A 15233-nucleotide genomic window follows, 5' to 3' on the forward strand; every position below is an offset into this window, starting at 1 on the left:
TCAATTTAAATGCTTTGTCTTACGTATACTAAAGGTTTAAAATTGACAGTGGAAGAGCAATGTGTTCGTCACGTAGAAAATAGCGCCAAGGTAGAACTGAATGAACTTTTCAATTCTCAAGAACTAGAAATCAACATACAATTTCTCCTAGTTGTCTTAAAACATTGTCAAAAAGTCAAGTGATGAGAATAAAGAAATAAGGCAACTGTATAGGACATTGTCTTGTTATCAAATCTGACAACATTGCCGAATTTTCTAGTATAAGTTTAGTCAGTGTATCCATGGATACCATCTGTGTTCCTTGCTGTTTTTAAGGTAGCTGAAGTAGATCTACAGTTCTTTTTCATTTAAGCATAACACGTTGTTAACTTGACTTTCTATAGAATGATAATAGAATCCTGGTTAACGGATTTTGTGATAAAGTAGCACCCAAATATTGATGGCAACCTATCAAACGAATAGCTTGTGTAAATGAAAAGAAATTAAAGAAAGAAAAAACTTGACATAGAGATTTGAAATTTTTGCGCTCATTCTTGTTAAACCAGTACAGTTGGTAAACTAGCATATAACGTCTCAGTGCACGTATTTTCAATTGTCTAGATAGCACTTACACTTGCCTTCTAATTGATCAATAATGATAATTCTTGTCAACAGGATCGCAGAGATTATAGACGGGTCCGTTAAGAAAATGGGCTGCAGCACTTATCAATATTAAATTCAACCACCTTAAAATAAAGTGTTAAAAAAAGGAGGTGAGCAAGTCTTCGAAAGGAATTAAGTGACTTTTTGGAAAAACATACTGAATTTTTGAAAGCTATTTAATCAATAAACAAGACTTGCAAGGTAGCTTTCATCAGCATTTTCTTCTCTAAAACAATGTGAATCAAACTACAATACTTAAGTGAAATTTCGCAAAGCCTTTCCTAGTGTTAAGAAGGTGTAAGGGCTAATTAAAGGACTCACAAAAAAAAGAGCTCTTGAAACCTTCTACAACATTACATCATTAAATAACGAAAAAAGATATATAAACAAGCCGCAAACTAAGTTTGCCGCCAAATGTTGTGTCCTTGTCCATTATTTAAAACTTAAACAAAGTGTGTTAATAAATAAAGATCTAACCCCCCCCCCCCAAGTGATCACAACAGGTCAATCCAACATATCACAACATTATTATGCGTAACATGTTGCGCGCTTGGCCACCCTCTTCAGACCTGTTCCGTCATACTACGCGCTGGTCGCTCATACTTCACCAAAACACAAAACATGTCGCAACAGGGTGGCCAAACGCACACAACATGTTCCTTCCTCCTTTCCTCCTCCCCAGAGGAGGTAGTAGGGAGCAAGATGACTCTTTTTCCCTCCTTCCTCCTCCCCAGAGGAGGTAGTAGGGAGCAAGATGACTCTTTTTCCCTCCTTCCTCCTCCCCAGAGGAGGTAGTAGGGAGCAAGATGACTCTTTTTCCCTCCTTCCTCCTCCCCAGAGGAGGTAGTAGGGAGCAAGATGACTCTTTTTCCCTCCTTCCTCCTCCCCAGAGGAGGTAGTAGGGAGCAAGATGACTCTTTTTCCCTCCTTCCTCCTCCCCAGAGGAGGTAGTAGGGAGCAAGATGACTCTTTTTCCCTCCTTCCTCCTCCCCAGAGGAGGTAGTAGGGAGCAAGATGACTCTTTTTCCCTCCTTCCTCCTCCCCAGAGGAGGTAGTAGGGAGCAAGATGACTCTTTTTCCCTCCTTCCTCCTCCCCAGAGGAGGTAGTAGGGAGCAAGATGACTCTTTTTCCCTCCTTCCTCCTCCCCAGAGGAGGTAGTAGGGAGCAAGATGACTCTTTTTCCCTCCTTCCTCCTCCCCAGAGGAGGTAGTAGGGAGCAAGATGACTCTTTTTCCCTCCTTCCTCCTCCCCAGAGGAGGTAGTAGGGAGCAAGATGACTCTTTTTCCCTCCTTCCTCCTCCCCAGAGGAGGTAGTAGGGAGCAAGATGACTCTTTTTCCCTCCTTCCTCCTCCCCAGAGGAGGTAGTAGGGAGCAAGATGACTCTTTTTCCCTCCTTCCTCCTCCCCAGAGGAGGTAGTAGGGAGCAAGATGACTCTTTTTCCCTCCTTCCTCCTCCCCAGAGGAGGTAGTAGGGAGCAAGATGACTCTTTTTCCCTCCTTCCTCCTCCCCAGAGGAGGTAGTAGGGAGCAAGATGACTCTTTTTCCCTCCTTCCTCCTCCCCAGAGGAGGTAGTAGGGAGCAAGATGACTCTTTTTCCCTCCTTCCTCCTCCCCAGAGGAGGTAGTAGGGAGCAAGATGACTCTTTTTCCCTCCTTCCTCCTCCCCAGAGGAGGTAGTAGGGAGCAAGATGACTCTTTTTCCCTCCTTCCTCCTCCCCAGAGGAGGTAGTAGGGAGCAAGATGACTCTTTTTCCCTCCTTCCTCCTCCCCAGAGGAGGTAGTAGGGAGCAAGATGACTCTTTCCATGGTTAATTTATTGATATATTCAATTTAGGTAATGACTCCAGAAATCGTAATAAACAAGTTGGAAATGCTTTTATTATTAACAGTGATTATCCTGTACCTTACTTGGAAGTAGGATTACTTTGCATTTAAATTTAGTTGAATCCAAGTTACATTTTCAATTCCCAAAGCAGAGTGCAATGCCTCAATAAAATCGTCAGTGAGAGATACCCCTACACGATATTTTGGGCACAGTGGTTTATCTTTTGGCCAAAATGCCCCACTATCTTACCGGGGAATATTGTTCGAAGAGCATTAATTTCTGTTCTTCAAACCACTCCACTGAATGAAACAATCGTGCGCAAGGAATAAATTTCTTCCATAATCCCCTACTTTCCTAGGAAGGAGATTTGGAGGGAAGTGTGTCTTAACCATAATCTCTTAATCTTTCTTTAAAAGTCAAAAGTGGTTACATTTTCAGTAAAACTTCCTCCCAAAGTAATTTTCTTTAAGATGGTCAAGGTTTAAGAAATGGCTGAAAGACTAGACTGCTTATTTATGCCCATAGTGTCGACACAGTGTAGTTTAGTCTTACCGCTACTTCTTAACCTTTAACCCTCTCAGAGAAAAGTACTTTGGGAGGAAGTCTACCTCATATTACAACCACTTTTTGAACTTTAAAGGACGAGTGGAGGATTATGGATGAGAGTTAAACTTCCTCTCCAAATATTCTCTCTAGGAAAATAAAGGATTATGGACGAGATTTAATCCTCCTTCGCTATTGTTTCATTCAGGGGAGTGGGGGTTTTAGGGAACAGGAATTAAGACTCTTCGAGCAATTGTCCCCTGTAAGATGGTGGGGGATGTTTGGCCGAAGATAAACTACTGTGCACAATGGCTCATGTAGGGGTATCTCACGATTTTTTTATTATCTGACGATTTTTTTCTGGCATTGCCCTCTGCTTTGGGAATGAGCAATGTTCATTGGATTAAACTGAATTTAAATGCAAAGTAAAGGACAACGACACAGGTTTAACCGCACTCACCTTTCTGGTTCTGCGGCATATTTTTTTCTATAGTTATTTTCTAAATAATATTTTATCACAGGAAGGTGTAAGAGCTTATTGGAGTCTAGTCTTTAATTTGCTCTTTGCACCTTCCTTACATCAGCTAAGTTCACTTTCGTTATTTGCGAAAATCTCTATCTTTTTATTCTTCCCTCATACAGACTTGATATTATATATATTAACGTCCGCTTCATTTGTTAATCAACTATTCCATCGTAACTTACTATGAGGATCGACAGATTTACGATAAACGGAGTACAGGTGCTTTTCTTAAAGTTTATTTCCAAGCTCAAAGAGAATTTATTTGAAAGTGTTTCTGCATTCAGTTGTCTTCTAGCCAGTTGTTCGCTGTGGTGTATCATTGTTCACTTTACTTTACTATTCCTCAGGTTACCTGTTGATCGAATCAAATATTAACAGTTCATCAGAATGTGTTACGCAGAATCAACATGTATTATTATGCGATGAACTGTAGGAGTGAGGGTGCTGCTGCGACACTCTCCTACTTGTTCTATATTTTCTTTCCAAATAAAACTTACGGTGCTTACATATATAATGAAATGTTCACAAGGAAACGCTAGCTTTTGGCTTCAGAAAAAAATAAACAAATACTAAGCAAAATAAACTAGTGGTTTAAATATAGAACTCTTACTAAATGATTGCCAATTAAATCTCTACACTTTAAAACGTCACCATAGTATTATCGAGCGCAGAATGAACTGTCTTTTGAGTCCATCTTTCAGCTTTGTCCGAGCGATTATCAGTTTTTTTTTCTAAAATATCGAGTGCTGTGACAGCAAATGGCCTTGTTTCACTGAGCCTTCTGGAGAATTTGATTATCCATTCAATATTTCTAAATCCTCTTCCGTAACTTCGGTGAGACGAGAAAAAATGTCCTTATTTTGCAGACAATCTTCAACCACTAAATAGTAATGGCTGATCGTACAAGATATACCTTAGCCAATCAGAATGCAGTATTGCATTAGTATAATCCGGTAGATTTGTACTAATGATAAACAGATTACTGTACCGTTGTCAAGCACAATAACTGTTGGTTATTAATTCTTACATAATGATCAAGAATGATCACAATAAAACGTTTTCATGAAATCATTATGAAGACTGATTGACTTTGTGAATTCTTTTGTTAGAAAACATTTTTGGACCTAGAAATTTTAAAGTTAAAATTGTAAATTCCATTTTCAAAGTTAAAACTTAAACTTTGCAGCAACTATTTACTTCTGTTTGGCATGTTGACACGACCTTGTTTCCTTACTTATGATTAACAACACGCTCTGCCTCGATCTGAACCAGTAGGGAAGAAATGACTTGCAGTTAATGTCTTTTTTCAGGTTTTCTGAACTGCACTTAACAAATCTTAAGAAAGAAACTGACATATTCATTTCCACTTGTCTTATTAGCGTCCTTGGATGGGCCGTGGCTCAATATTTCTCTGCAAACTGAAGTCGAGTGATACAAAACTTAAGCCCTGCTCCGCTGCGTTAATACTTGGTTGGATTATCTCTCACAGAAAGCAGCACCTCTTGCTAAAGATGGTTTTTCATGTTTTTGGTATACTTAAAGGGACACGGTCGACTTTGGAACCGCGCTGAGCTGGACACTAGTTTTCTCACTTTGAAAAAGCTCACCTCAACCTGAAATCAAAGATACTCGTCGAATTCATCTAGAAATCCGCTTCAATCTTCGCAGTGTTCGGCTTGATTTTCAATCGTTTACTGAAAAACCTGTTTTTGAGTGGGCTTTTGCTCATCCTATGATAGTTTTTGTATCATATTTGGTTAAAAACAGTATGGATCGTATCTCTGTGATATGCAAATTAACCAGTATGAAATCAAATGGTATCTAATGCGCAAGTGCTCCAGCTGACTGTGTCCCTTTAACTTTTAATAGGGTACCACTTATTCATGCTTCAAGAGTATTGATATTATTGATAAAAGAACGTAAAACCGAAAATTCAAAAACAAAGCCTCTGCAATCTTTTCAAGGCACTGGACGTTTTTATTTAAGCTTTTCGAAATATATGAATTGATTATGTCGTTCTCAAACCTTTTTATCAGCCTAGCGTTTTTGTCAGTAGTCCGACATCACCAAGTCCAATTACATCCTTTACAGGGACAGGATCCGGTACTTCTTTTTTTATTACGTTACGTCGGTCCTTGCAAATCGACCTTGTGTTTTCACTGCTTACCAAAGCGTCGCTTATTTAACTATCAGAAACCATAGTACACTTGCCTGCCAAGGAGTTGAAAAACAAACATTGCTACGGAAACAACATCAAAACTGTACCTGTTATTACCGACCAGCTGAGAAACAGACTTACAAATGCGGGGTAAAAATACAGCCTTTTTCAGCAATGATGTGAAATAATTTCCTGCTGCAAATTATTAACGACCTGTTAACATGTCCACGACTAAATTTCCTCACGGTTACGTGTTTGATTCTCGGTTCCAGTTTCTTATAGGTCATCGATACAATTTCAAGCATATCCTTAAGACAGTTGTATTTGTTCAAATCATAGTTAATAGAGGGAATGGTTAAGAATCCCAGCAAACATCAAAAAAACAAACAGGGTAAGAGTTATGTTGGAAGGTCTTTGACCCTGTACTTCTTTTTGTTTTATGCTCCCAGACTGTGCATGAATTACGTAATCGCAATGTTTCTATTGGTTAGTTGTATGAGCACACAAAACCACTTTTTGTATTTTTCCAGATTTTTTGCAGCGTCAACCTCCCCCCCCCGCCCCAAACAGCCAACAAAAACATACAACAAAGAAATTTGCCATGATTCATAACCATTTCCCTCTATTAACCATGTTCAAATGTATTGTGTTTAAGTACTTTCTTATCTCACTTTAATTATTGCCAATGCGTCTCGAAACAGGATTTAGGTTAATGCTCTTTCCAGTATCTTGATAAAATGAAAACAATGGAAACTGACGCAGGTTAACATAAATAACAAAACTTTGATAACTCCTTGTTAAAACAATCAGGAAACGTTTTGTTGTGTCAATTAGTTCATTGCTTTTCTGACGTTCCTGTGGCAAACAAGCACACTCAAAGGTGTTTTATGAATTTTGGTGTACTTTTCTAAGCTCAAGTCTGTGTTTTAGAGATTTTTTTGGTTTTTACAAAGTCTTATTTTAAAAAAATTTGAATCGCCATATTTTTTAGTGTTTTCAAACTTTTTGACATATTTGCAAAATTTTGGAATCCAAGATGGAGGTCCTTTTCAAAAGCACGATATCATTTTTACCTGGCAAGTTTTTGAACGAAAATTAACATTCCTAGATGAGTAATCACCACATACTGCATATATGTTTTATTACTATACCGCATTTATAATTTGGTGAACATGGAAAGAGACACTCTCAGTTAACCTTCACCCTTTACATGTTCTAAAATTTGTTTTATTTTTAAGAACTCCATATAAAAGATGAAAAGGATAGACGAATATGATTAAAATTCAAAAGGTTTGTTCAAAAGTTCCAAAGCAAAAATTAAACCTTAATGATAATTATGTCTTGAAACCTTTCCTCAGTAATACTGCTTGTAAATGCTTCTTGTAAAATCACGGTTCCTGCACTAAGTGAGACTAGTTTCTAACTTCTGATAATAACGTTTTTCAATGCAACAACTTTGTACTAATCTTCCCTATGTCGAATCGATGTGAAAATTATACACCGAGTTGCTAAAATGAGCTTAGATCAGGAGCCATAATCGGGGACGGAGACCGTAAGCACGCGCCATTTCTAGTATTGGGGCTGTCCCTATGATATGGGACGATTTTTCTATTTTTAGAACAAATTGCACCATCGTGTGCGGAAAGCGCGCGTACATGCTGCGAGGATTTTTGCGGTTGTAGCGCGGGGGAAATGGCATCCGAAATTCCCGACATGTTTTATGCTTTTGGCCTACAACTCAATACGTTTATGTCTGTTGGAATTTTGCTTAAGTATTTTCGTCGTAAGCTGCTCCAATTCGACTGAAGTAAGGCAGTGTCGAATTTAGGTATGTCCCGTTTTATATCACTCAGACCAAGTTGTGTTCCGCTGCTTCTTTTACCAGAGTTCCACATTACTCCACTCTAAATTTCACATATGCTGAAGATAAACAGCTTTTCCGTAACCCAGCAAAAAAACTAGTTGGAAAAATTTGGATATTGCAGCGTTTTAGGACTTCAAAGTTTCCCTCTTGCCACACGCTTGCGGGGATTTCGCCAGAGTCTATCGCCACCGAAAAGTAGTAAAAAATTGCAAGTTTGCATTTCGCCTGAATTGTAAGCAACACTTGATATTTCATCAAGGCCCAATAAGTTTACGTCTGTAGATACGGATAGGCTTTGTTTGCGTAAAAATTCAATAAATTGTCTGTTGTCGATGAATAAGAGCGCCCGCCGATGCGTGTTTTGTACAGTCAGTAAACATGACAAATTGGACTTCCGCAATAATATCTCTAGTTTTTAAATATGTTCAAGGTTGATAAATGTTTGAGAACATATTAAACTGCTTAGCTGAAAATATGTGAATACAGCAGGAATAATCAGCAAAGTTACGATGACGCTTTCTTTAATCAACTCGAATAACGATTTCGATTTTGTTGGCCGAGTTATCAAAACTCCTTGTCTATTTTATTTTCGCAGCTGTGTAAAATTTCACTACGTTGAAGAAACACACATGATAGTAGCCTTTTGGCATTGTTGAAAATTGTTGCAGAATCTCAGCACAAAAGATAACGAAAGAAATCTTTGTCAAGATTTGTTGCCAATTAGCTACAATTGAAAACACCGACTCGGACTTTAAAGGGCACGCCTTTCCTTCCAAAAATTTTTGCAAACTTTCCAAACAAGCAGAAATAATAAGAAACTATCAAAAACAGGTTTTGGTTATGATTAAGCATTGTTTGAGAAATTCACAAATTACCTCGATACCATAGTAGAGAGATTTCTTACATAAACTTTATTCTTTAGACAACGCGAGAACCCACGACATGTGCGTGGATCCGCGCGGATGTATGTCGTCAGGGTGGCACAATTTGTTCTAAAAATAGCCAAAGTGTCCCATATCATTAGGTGCGCGCAGATCCCGAGACTTATGGTCTCCGTCCCCGGTTATGGCTCCTGCTTAGATTGAAGATTCTTTATTTTTTACGGGAAACGACATTCCAAGGAAGCGGGAGACTGCGCGTGCAGCAATTAACATACTATGTAAATTCAAAGCTTTCTAAAGTTTTCGATTCTATTGTATCTATTTTCCATTTCATTATTACATTTCATATGTGTAAACAGTAGTTTTGACACCTTTTGACCTGTGTACTTGTTCTATTTATCTATTTTTCTCTGGGTCCATTTTTTTTTTTTTTTTTTTTTTTGCTGTTTGTTTCAAAATGTATCGACCATTACTTCAATTTATCATTTCAGCTACCCTGCGAGACTAGCGTCACATATTTATTCTAGCTTGAATGTTATTTGTTTGTTGTTTGCTTGAATACTGACACAAAAGCTTTATTCACATGCAACAAACTGTTGTTTTCTTGAGAAAAAGAAAATACTCAAACTACACTTTGAAATCCATGTCCGTGAAACATCGCTACATCGAAAACATGACATTTCTCTCAAGGCTTGAGCGCACTTGTGCCCGGACACATGCAAGTACGTATCGAAACCAAACAACGCTCGTAAATATTTTCAGCCACCTGAAAAATTAATTCTGTTTTCTCTGTTCTAAACGTTAATTTTCCCTAGGCGATGATATTTTTTCATTCACCTCCATGTTTAACACTGTACTTATATCAGTTACACAGACGAAAAAGTAGTGCATGTTTATATAGATTTTTGTCAAGCTTCGAAAATTGATGACCAAAAAATGATCGTGTTTGCCAAAGCGCAATTAGAATTGTCATGCCGATAAAGTCATGAGCTCTATCAGTCGTTATAATTTAAGTTGCTGTTCGTTCTTGAATGCCTGACAATACTATTTTAAAACACATTTGATTTTGAGCAATTCCTTCTCTAAATGAATCGCCTTTAAAGCTCATTTGCGACCTCGTATAAGGAAAGCATTGTTCGCACTGCAAATTATCATTGTACTATTAAACTGGAATTGTTCTCGTAAATTATCGTACATGGTTCTCTGTCTGCAGAATAAGTGGATCACTTCCTTAAATCTTCGTTCGCAAAGCCAAGCCGAGAGTAAGCTGAAATGCTACTTTGGAATCTTTGTTTTTCACAATGTTGATATCAAAAAAAATTTGTAACAATTACTAGTACCACCACCACGTTTTTATTCTGTTAAATTTGAATTCAAAATGTCAGGTAAAAGCACTTCAATTTTGCATTGCGGAGAATATTCGGCCGTTTCAAGTTGTCCTTTAAAATAATAAATTGCGATGTTCAATCTTTCACTTCAGTCTCGTACTCAAATATTAATTTTCCCAATTGACTGTCATACATTTCTTTTGTTCTTAGTTTGTGAATTTGGTGACATTGCCTATGTAACATACTTGACAACGCAACGAGGTACGATGAGGTTACATTTTGATCACTCTTGGACTGAATCCGTTAATGGTAAACACCTAGAGAAACAAGAGAACGGCTTATCTGAAGTAAGATATTTCCAGGCCAGGGTCCAAGAGCCAGCACACTGCAATCCAAAATGACTACATATTTCTTTGAAAGGGCATTTAACCTGGAAAGAAAGGAAACATCATTAATATTGATTGTATCACTCAACACTTACTGTTTTCACAATGTTCTTACGAAAGTTATAATAATTAACACCAGCATGTTGTTTTATTCTGTTAACTTTGATTCCATTATGTCACTGAACAAGTCTCCAATCTTCAAGTAAAAATCTTCTTACTAGTTACAATATATCCTGATTCCAATATTTTCTTTCCAACTGAGATACTTATAACAAGGGTCAGGAAGGCATTTATATGGTCAGACTCTGATCACTCTTTGGACTGAAACCGTTCAATGGTAAACAGAGAAGAAAACGACTTACCTGAAAAAAGGTGTTTTCAATGGCTGTCAACTTGAACCAGGCTTCGAGAGCTTACACACTTTGATCCAGCATGGCTACACTTTCTATTGAAACGATGTTCGCATTCAACCTGGTGATAAAAAGAGCAAAAAAACAACAAATTAAATTACTTTTCAACGATTATCGGATCTCCAGTTGTGTTAATTTCGAATATTTGCCCCTAAATACACATTTACAGTGCTTTTCTAAAGCATTACTTTATTGAAATTGATGAACAAATCTCTCGCAATCGTGTTACTTTTAAGAACTCGTTCGCACATCAGAACAATTCCTCGTTGTCCAACCGGTATCTAAGAGTTTATGGCTTCGAATCCCGTCACGGAGTGAGATGTTCTATTCTGTGTCCCACGCTCACTACAGGATCAAAATTTCATCTTTCACTACTCCCGATTACATTTCTCTACAGGATGCTTGGAATGACACATTTATTAAAGTGGTCGACGACAAATTCTGGTAAAATAAGGAAAGGGTGAACTTATCTGAATTAAGATTTTTCCAAAATAGTGCACCAGCGTTCAAGAATTACACACTGCAATCCAAAATGGCCACACTTTCTCTTCAATATCCGAGTTCACCTGGCAAAAAGGGAGATTAAACATAAAACGAACTATTTTTTTTCATCAACAAATTCGAGACGTGTTTATAAATTTAATAACAGACAATTCTGCAGTGACTTCTTAAAGCAGGTATCAATACTGTATGGTAAAATTATTTAAGAAAACACTAAATTTTTGTTGGCTGGCAAATCTCAAACAAACTTCCTGGTTCTGCCGAGGACATTAAAATAGTTAAAGATTTTCTTTGCAAGATACTTTGAAATGTATTGACATGGAAGGAGATTTTATTAACTTTGGACTGAAACCGAAAAAACCGGAAAATTTGAGGCGCTGGACTTATTGTAGAGAAAAAGCGTTTCCAGCCATTAGCAAGCAGTGAACTACTGATTGAAACCACTGAGTCCAAGAGCTAACGAAGTTGCTTTTCTTGCATTGGCAAATTTTCAGTCCTTCGTTTCATAAATTTTCCAGAAACCAAGTGAGGCAAGTTGCAAATAATTTTCTAACACCGGCAAAAAATATTTTATGAACGTTACTGCTGAGCTTTGGTGGTATATTTAGACAACATTTCTCAGTTAATGAATAGAAAACTGCGAAGATAATATCTGGTCTATCTGAACCAAGATGTTTGCAATACTTACTTTGTACCAAAAAACATAAGAGCCACGCACTGTCGTACAAATAGATGGACTTGTTTCCTCTCAGCATATCTTTTTTAAACCCTGCATGAAAACGAAAAGAGGAAGCTTTGATACACTAACTTTTAAAAATTGCGTTAGGCTTAGGAATTTGGTCAAAACAATGCAGAGCTAGCGGTTCACAGAGACATTTAAAGCATAAATACTATTCAGGCAGCGTTTGAACGCACAAAGCAGTATAAAATTTTTTTTTTTTTGCTACATGAAGACAGTTCATTTGGTTATTTCCCTCAGGATGTACTCAACATGATAAAGGAAAATCAATTATTTTCTTTCTTGGACTGATACTGTAAATGGTATAAGACAGAAGAGTTAAGAAAATGACAACGAGCTTATCTGACCATAAAATCTTTTAGATGTCGTCTGCTTGCATCGAAGCGAAGGGTAAAACACTACAATCTAAAATAGCTGCATTTTCTTTCAATGCACGTGCACTCTGTGTTCAACCTTGGAAAAAAGAGAGCAAATGTCAATAAATGAAGTAAATCTCCTTTTATTCAATAGAACAGTCTTGTAGTTGTACAATGTTGCTATTTTCAGGCATATTACATTGTATTCGCTAGCCTGAAATCAAGAGACTAGAGAAATGCATTTTATAGTGGTGACTGACTTTCTTTTCGTTTAGAAAATTTACTGAGTACAAACGTGTTAGGTCTGGAATTCTGGTGGTATATTGTATTTCGATCAATCTTGCTCTGAATTAAATCGTTTACCAGGAAAACGACGAACAAATGAAAACTACGATGTACTTATCTGAAATCAGTCATTTCCTGTAGTCAACTACCAGGTTGCGCTAGAGCCCAAGAACTACAACCTGCGATCCAAAAAGGTTTCTGTTGCATTTCAATTTAAATTACCATACACTAGAACAAAAAAATCATAAAATTGTGGGAAGGGTCAAACTGAGCCATAGCAATCAATTTATCGTGATAGCTATCTTAGTCAGAATTTTTAAATCAGACTTTGCAACAATGTCAGATCATACTTGTAAAATAAAGATAAAGTAAAACCTAGAATTTACCTGAAATTGGAGTTGATCGCAACATGAAGAGACTGATAAGGAGAGAACGGAGCTTCAAAGCTGAACACGGCTGCTCATAATAGACAACGAGTAGTCTCTCTTTCGCTTAGTCCGCCGGATCGTGCGTGACGCGAAAGAAATTCGCGAGAAAAAAATGGCGGCGGGAAATCCTGGGGGCTAGGAGCGCGCCAGGATTTCGCGCGGCCATTTTTTTCTCGCGGTTTTCTTTCGCGTCACGCACGACGGACTAAGCGAAAGAGGGACTACTCGTAGTCTAGCTCATAATGGTTACATTTCCTTTGGGTTCCCCTCTGTTCCTCTAATGCCAGAAGGAGAGAGGAAACTGTCAAAAATATATCACCTTTGAGTTTGAGGTCTTATCAATCGGTCAATCAGTTTGGTAGTTAGAAACCGGCCATATAACATCGGACAATATCGCCTGCATTAAGAAATTTCTTAATGTTCTCTTAGGATTATTTTCTCGCCAGAATTCAACGCAAGTTTGCTCAAAATTAGTTCCATTCCTCAAGTAATTTCGGATTTCACGAAAATGTGAACAATTATGAAAACATGAGGATAAATGAACAAAAGCCACAATGCAATTATAACTCAAATCTGCCTTTATTTCTGAAATTCTAACCAAATATTTTGATATTACTTACCCGAAAATATATCAGAAATCAATCGTGTGGCGAAGGACAAGGATGGCTGTGTAACATCTCAACAAAGTCGCTCTCAAAGTAAAACCGACTAAATTAAACTCGATTAAAACATTCACGAGCAGTAAGTTCAGCGATTGTGTGGAAACAAACTGTTCCTGCATGAGAAAAGAATTTAAATTCTCAGGGAATATTATTGACGTAACTTTAAAACTGTTGATATTAAGTCAGTCAGATCTTCATACCCTTAGCAACTCAGAGCATCGGAGCAATGGACAACAAGCCGGGTCTAAAACACAGGTCACATTCCACAGGTCAAGAGTAGAAATCCTTACTCTACTAATGAATAACTATGCCAAAAGTTTCCCTTCGATCAAAAACAACATTTTCGTAGAGCGCTAGGGCTAATTAGGGCTAGGAGACTGAATCTTGGTGCTGTTTATTTATCTGTAGCACAGTGACTCTGTACTCTGACCTGTAGAATGTGACCTGCAGTTCAGACCCGCCGTGGACAACATTAAACAGTTACAAATACGACGAACAAGAGAGTTAGTATTTCTGAAATGTGGTAATCAGTAAGAAACTTTCAAACCTGCTATTCCGATGTGCTTGTCTAAACGAACTCGGTAATTCTTTATTCCGAAAGTTTCACACCCTCCCAGTATTCAACAATTTCTTCACTGTGTGGACTTAAAAAATTGCTCAACGAACTGGTTATACTAAACCACTAAACTGCGGAAAAGGGCAAGCGTAGCGAAACGAGGCGAAAAGCGAACAAGGTCGTGAAATGAAAAAACCAAAGCGTATACTTATCTGCGAAGGGGAGCACATCGACGAAGATACTGGTTCACCTTCACAACACCCGACGCTTTCTGACACTAAAATGAACGGGACGTCCTTTGAGACTTCCTTACATACACGATTAAAATTCATTCCACCCACTAGAAAAGTGTTTGCTGCATCAGAATATTTCATTGAGATTTCTGTGCGTCAAACAATAGAGCATACAATGATATCAATAAAAAAAAATATCGAATAAAGCACGCACTCAGTCGCCAGTTATTTTCTTCTACAAAAGTACAGGTATTTCAAATGAAATTCGTTGAATAGTTTTCAAGAAGTTGACTCTTGAAGTCCTTTGTGATATCACTTAAAACCCCAAGGAAAGACTGAACATGTGTCTTCGGGAGCTTGAAATTCATCGCCGCGTTTTAAATGCACAACGTGTCTTATTCTCAGTTGTGTTGGCATTTTACAGAGCCAAACCCTGAAAACTGAAGGCGTCGGGTGTTTACCATGATAGGCACGGAAGGCGTGCTCGGACTATTCGGTGACAACACTGGGACTGTAAAATTGTGTAAAAGCAAAAAATATAAACATATCAAAAATAATTCTGACAAATTTATTTAACATCAATTCTGTCTAGAATTCCAAACATGATTTGTTACCCACAATGCAAGGATTTGAGTTAGAGACAAAACTAGAGGTCCAGAACAATGCTTTTCTTTGACTTTCCCTTGATAAAAATAAAATTTCTCTGACCAAATAAACAACAGACATAGTAACGGTTTCTAGCCTGCCCTCAGGGGCAGCCCTCCTTTCCACCCATTCATTATGACTGACAAGTTTTTAACAAATCCTTTTTCATAGGGAAAATGTCTTTTTCCTGACCGTTTCCTGACCTTTAGCAGGGTGTCTAAAAAAACTCGAATAGCGAATAGTGGTGAACAGTCACGGATAGTGGC

The 15233-nt window shown here is 37.8% G+C and overlaps 1 protein-coding gene across 3 annotated transcripts; it reads right to left on the reverse strand.

The window, feature by feature from the left end:
* Nucleotides 1–624: 624 nt before the first annotated feature.
* On the reverse strand, nt 625–14858 carry LOC145485898 (uncharacterized). 3 transcript variants are annotated; one of them, XM_081464553.1, is made up of 7 exons: nt 13492–14858; nt 12150–12255; nt 11752–11832; nt 10515–11128; nt 10012–10196; nt 2900–3887; nt 625–2852 (listed from the first exon to the last, which is right to left on the reverse strand). In XM_081464553.1, exon 7 carries the CDS (start codon nt 2448–2450, stop codon nt 1206–1208), a length of 1245 nt encoding a protein of 414 aa, XP_081320679.1. In that variant the 5' UTR covers nt 2451–2852; nt 2900–3887; nt 10012–10196; nt 10515–11128; nt 11752–11832; nt 12150–12255; nt 13492–14858; the 3' UTR covers nt 625–1205. The 3 variants fall into 3 exon arrangements, with proteins under 3 accessions (XP_081320679.1, XP_081320680.1, XP_081320681.1); XM_081464554.1 differs by having other exon boundaries at nt 10515–11160; XM_081464555.1 differs by lacking the exons at nt 12150–12255; nt 13492–14858 and having other exon boundaries at nt 11752–12114.
* Between the last annotated feature and the right edge of the window lie 375 nt (nt 14859–15233).

Source organism: Orbicella franksi, chromosome 4, assembly GCF_964199315.1.
Source record: "Orbicella franksi chromosome 4, jaOrbFran1.1, whole genome shotgun sequence".
NCBI lineage: Eukaryota > Metazoa > Cnidaria > Anthozoa > Scleractinia > Merulinidae > Orbicella > Orbicella franksi.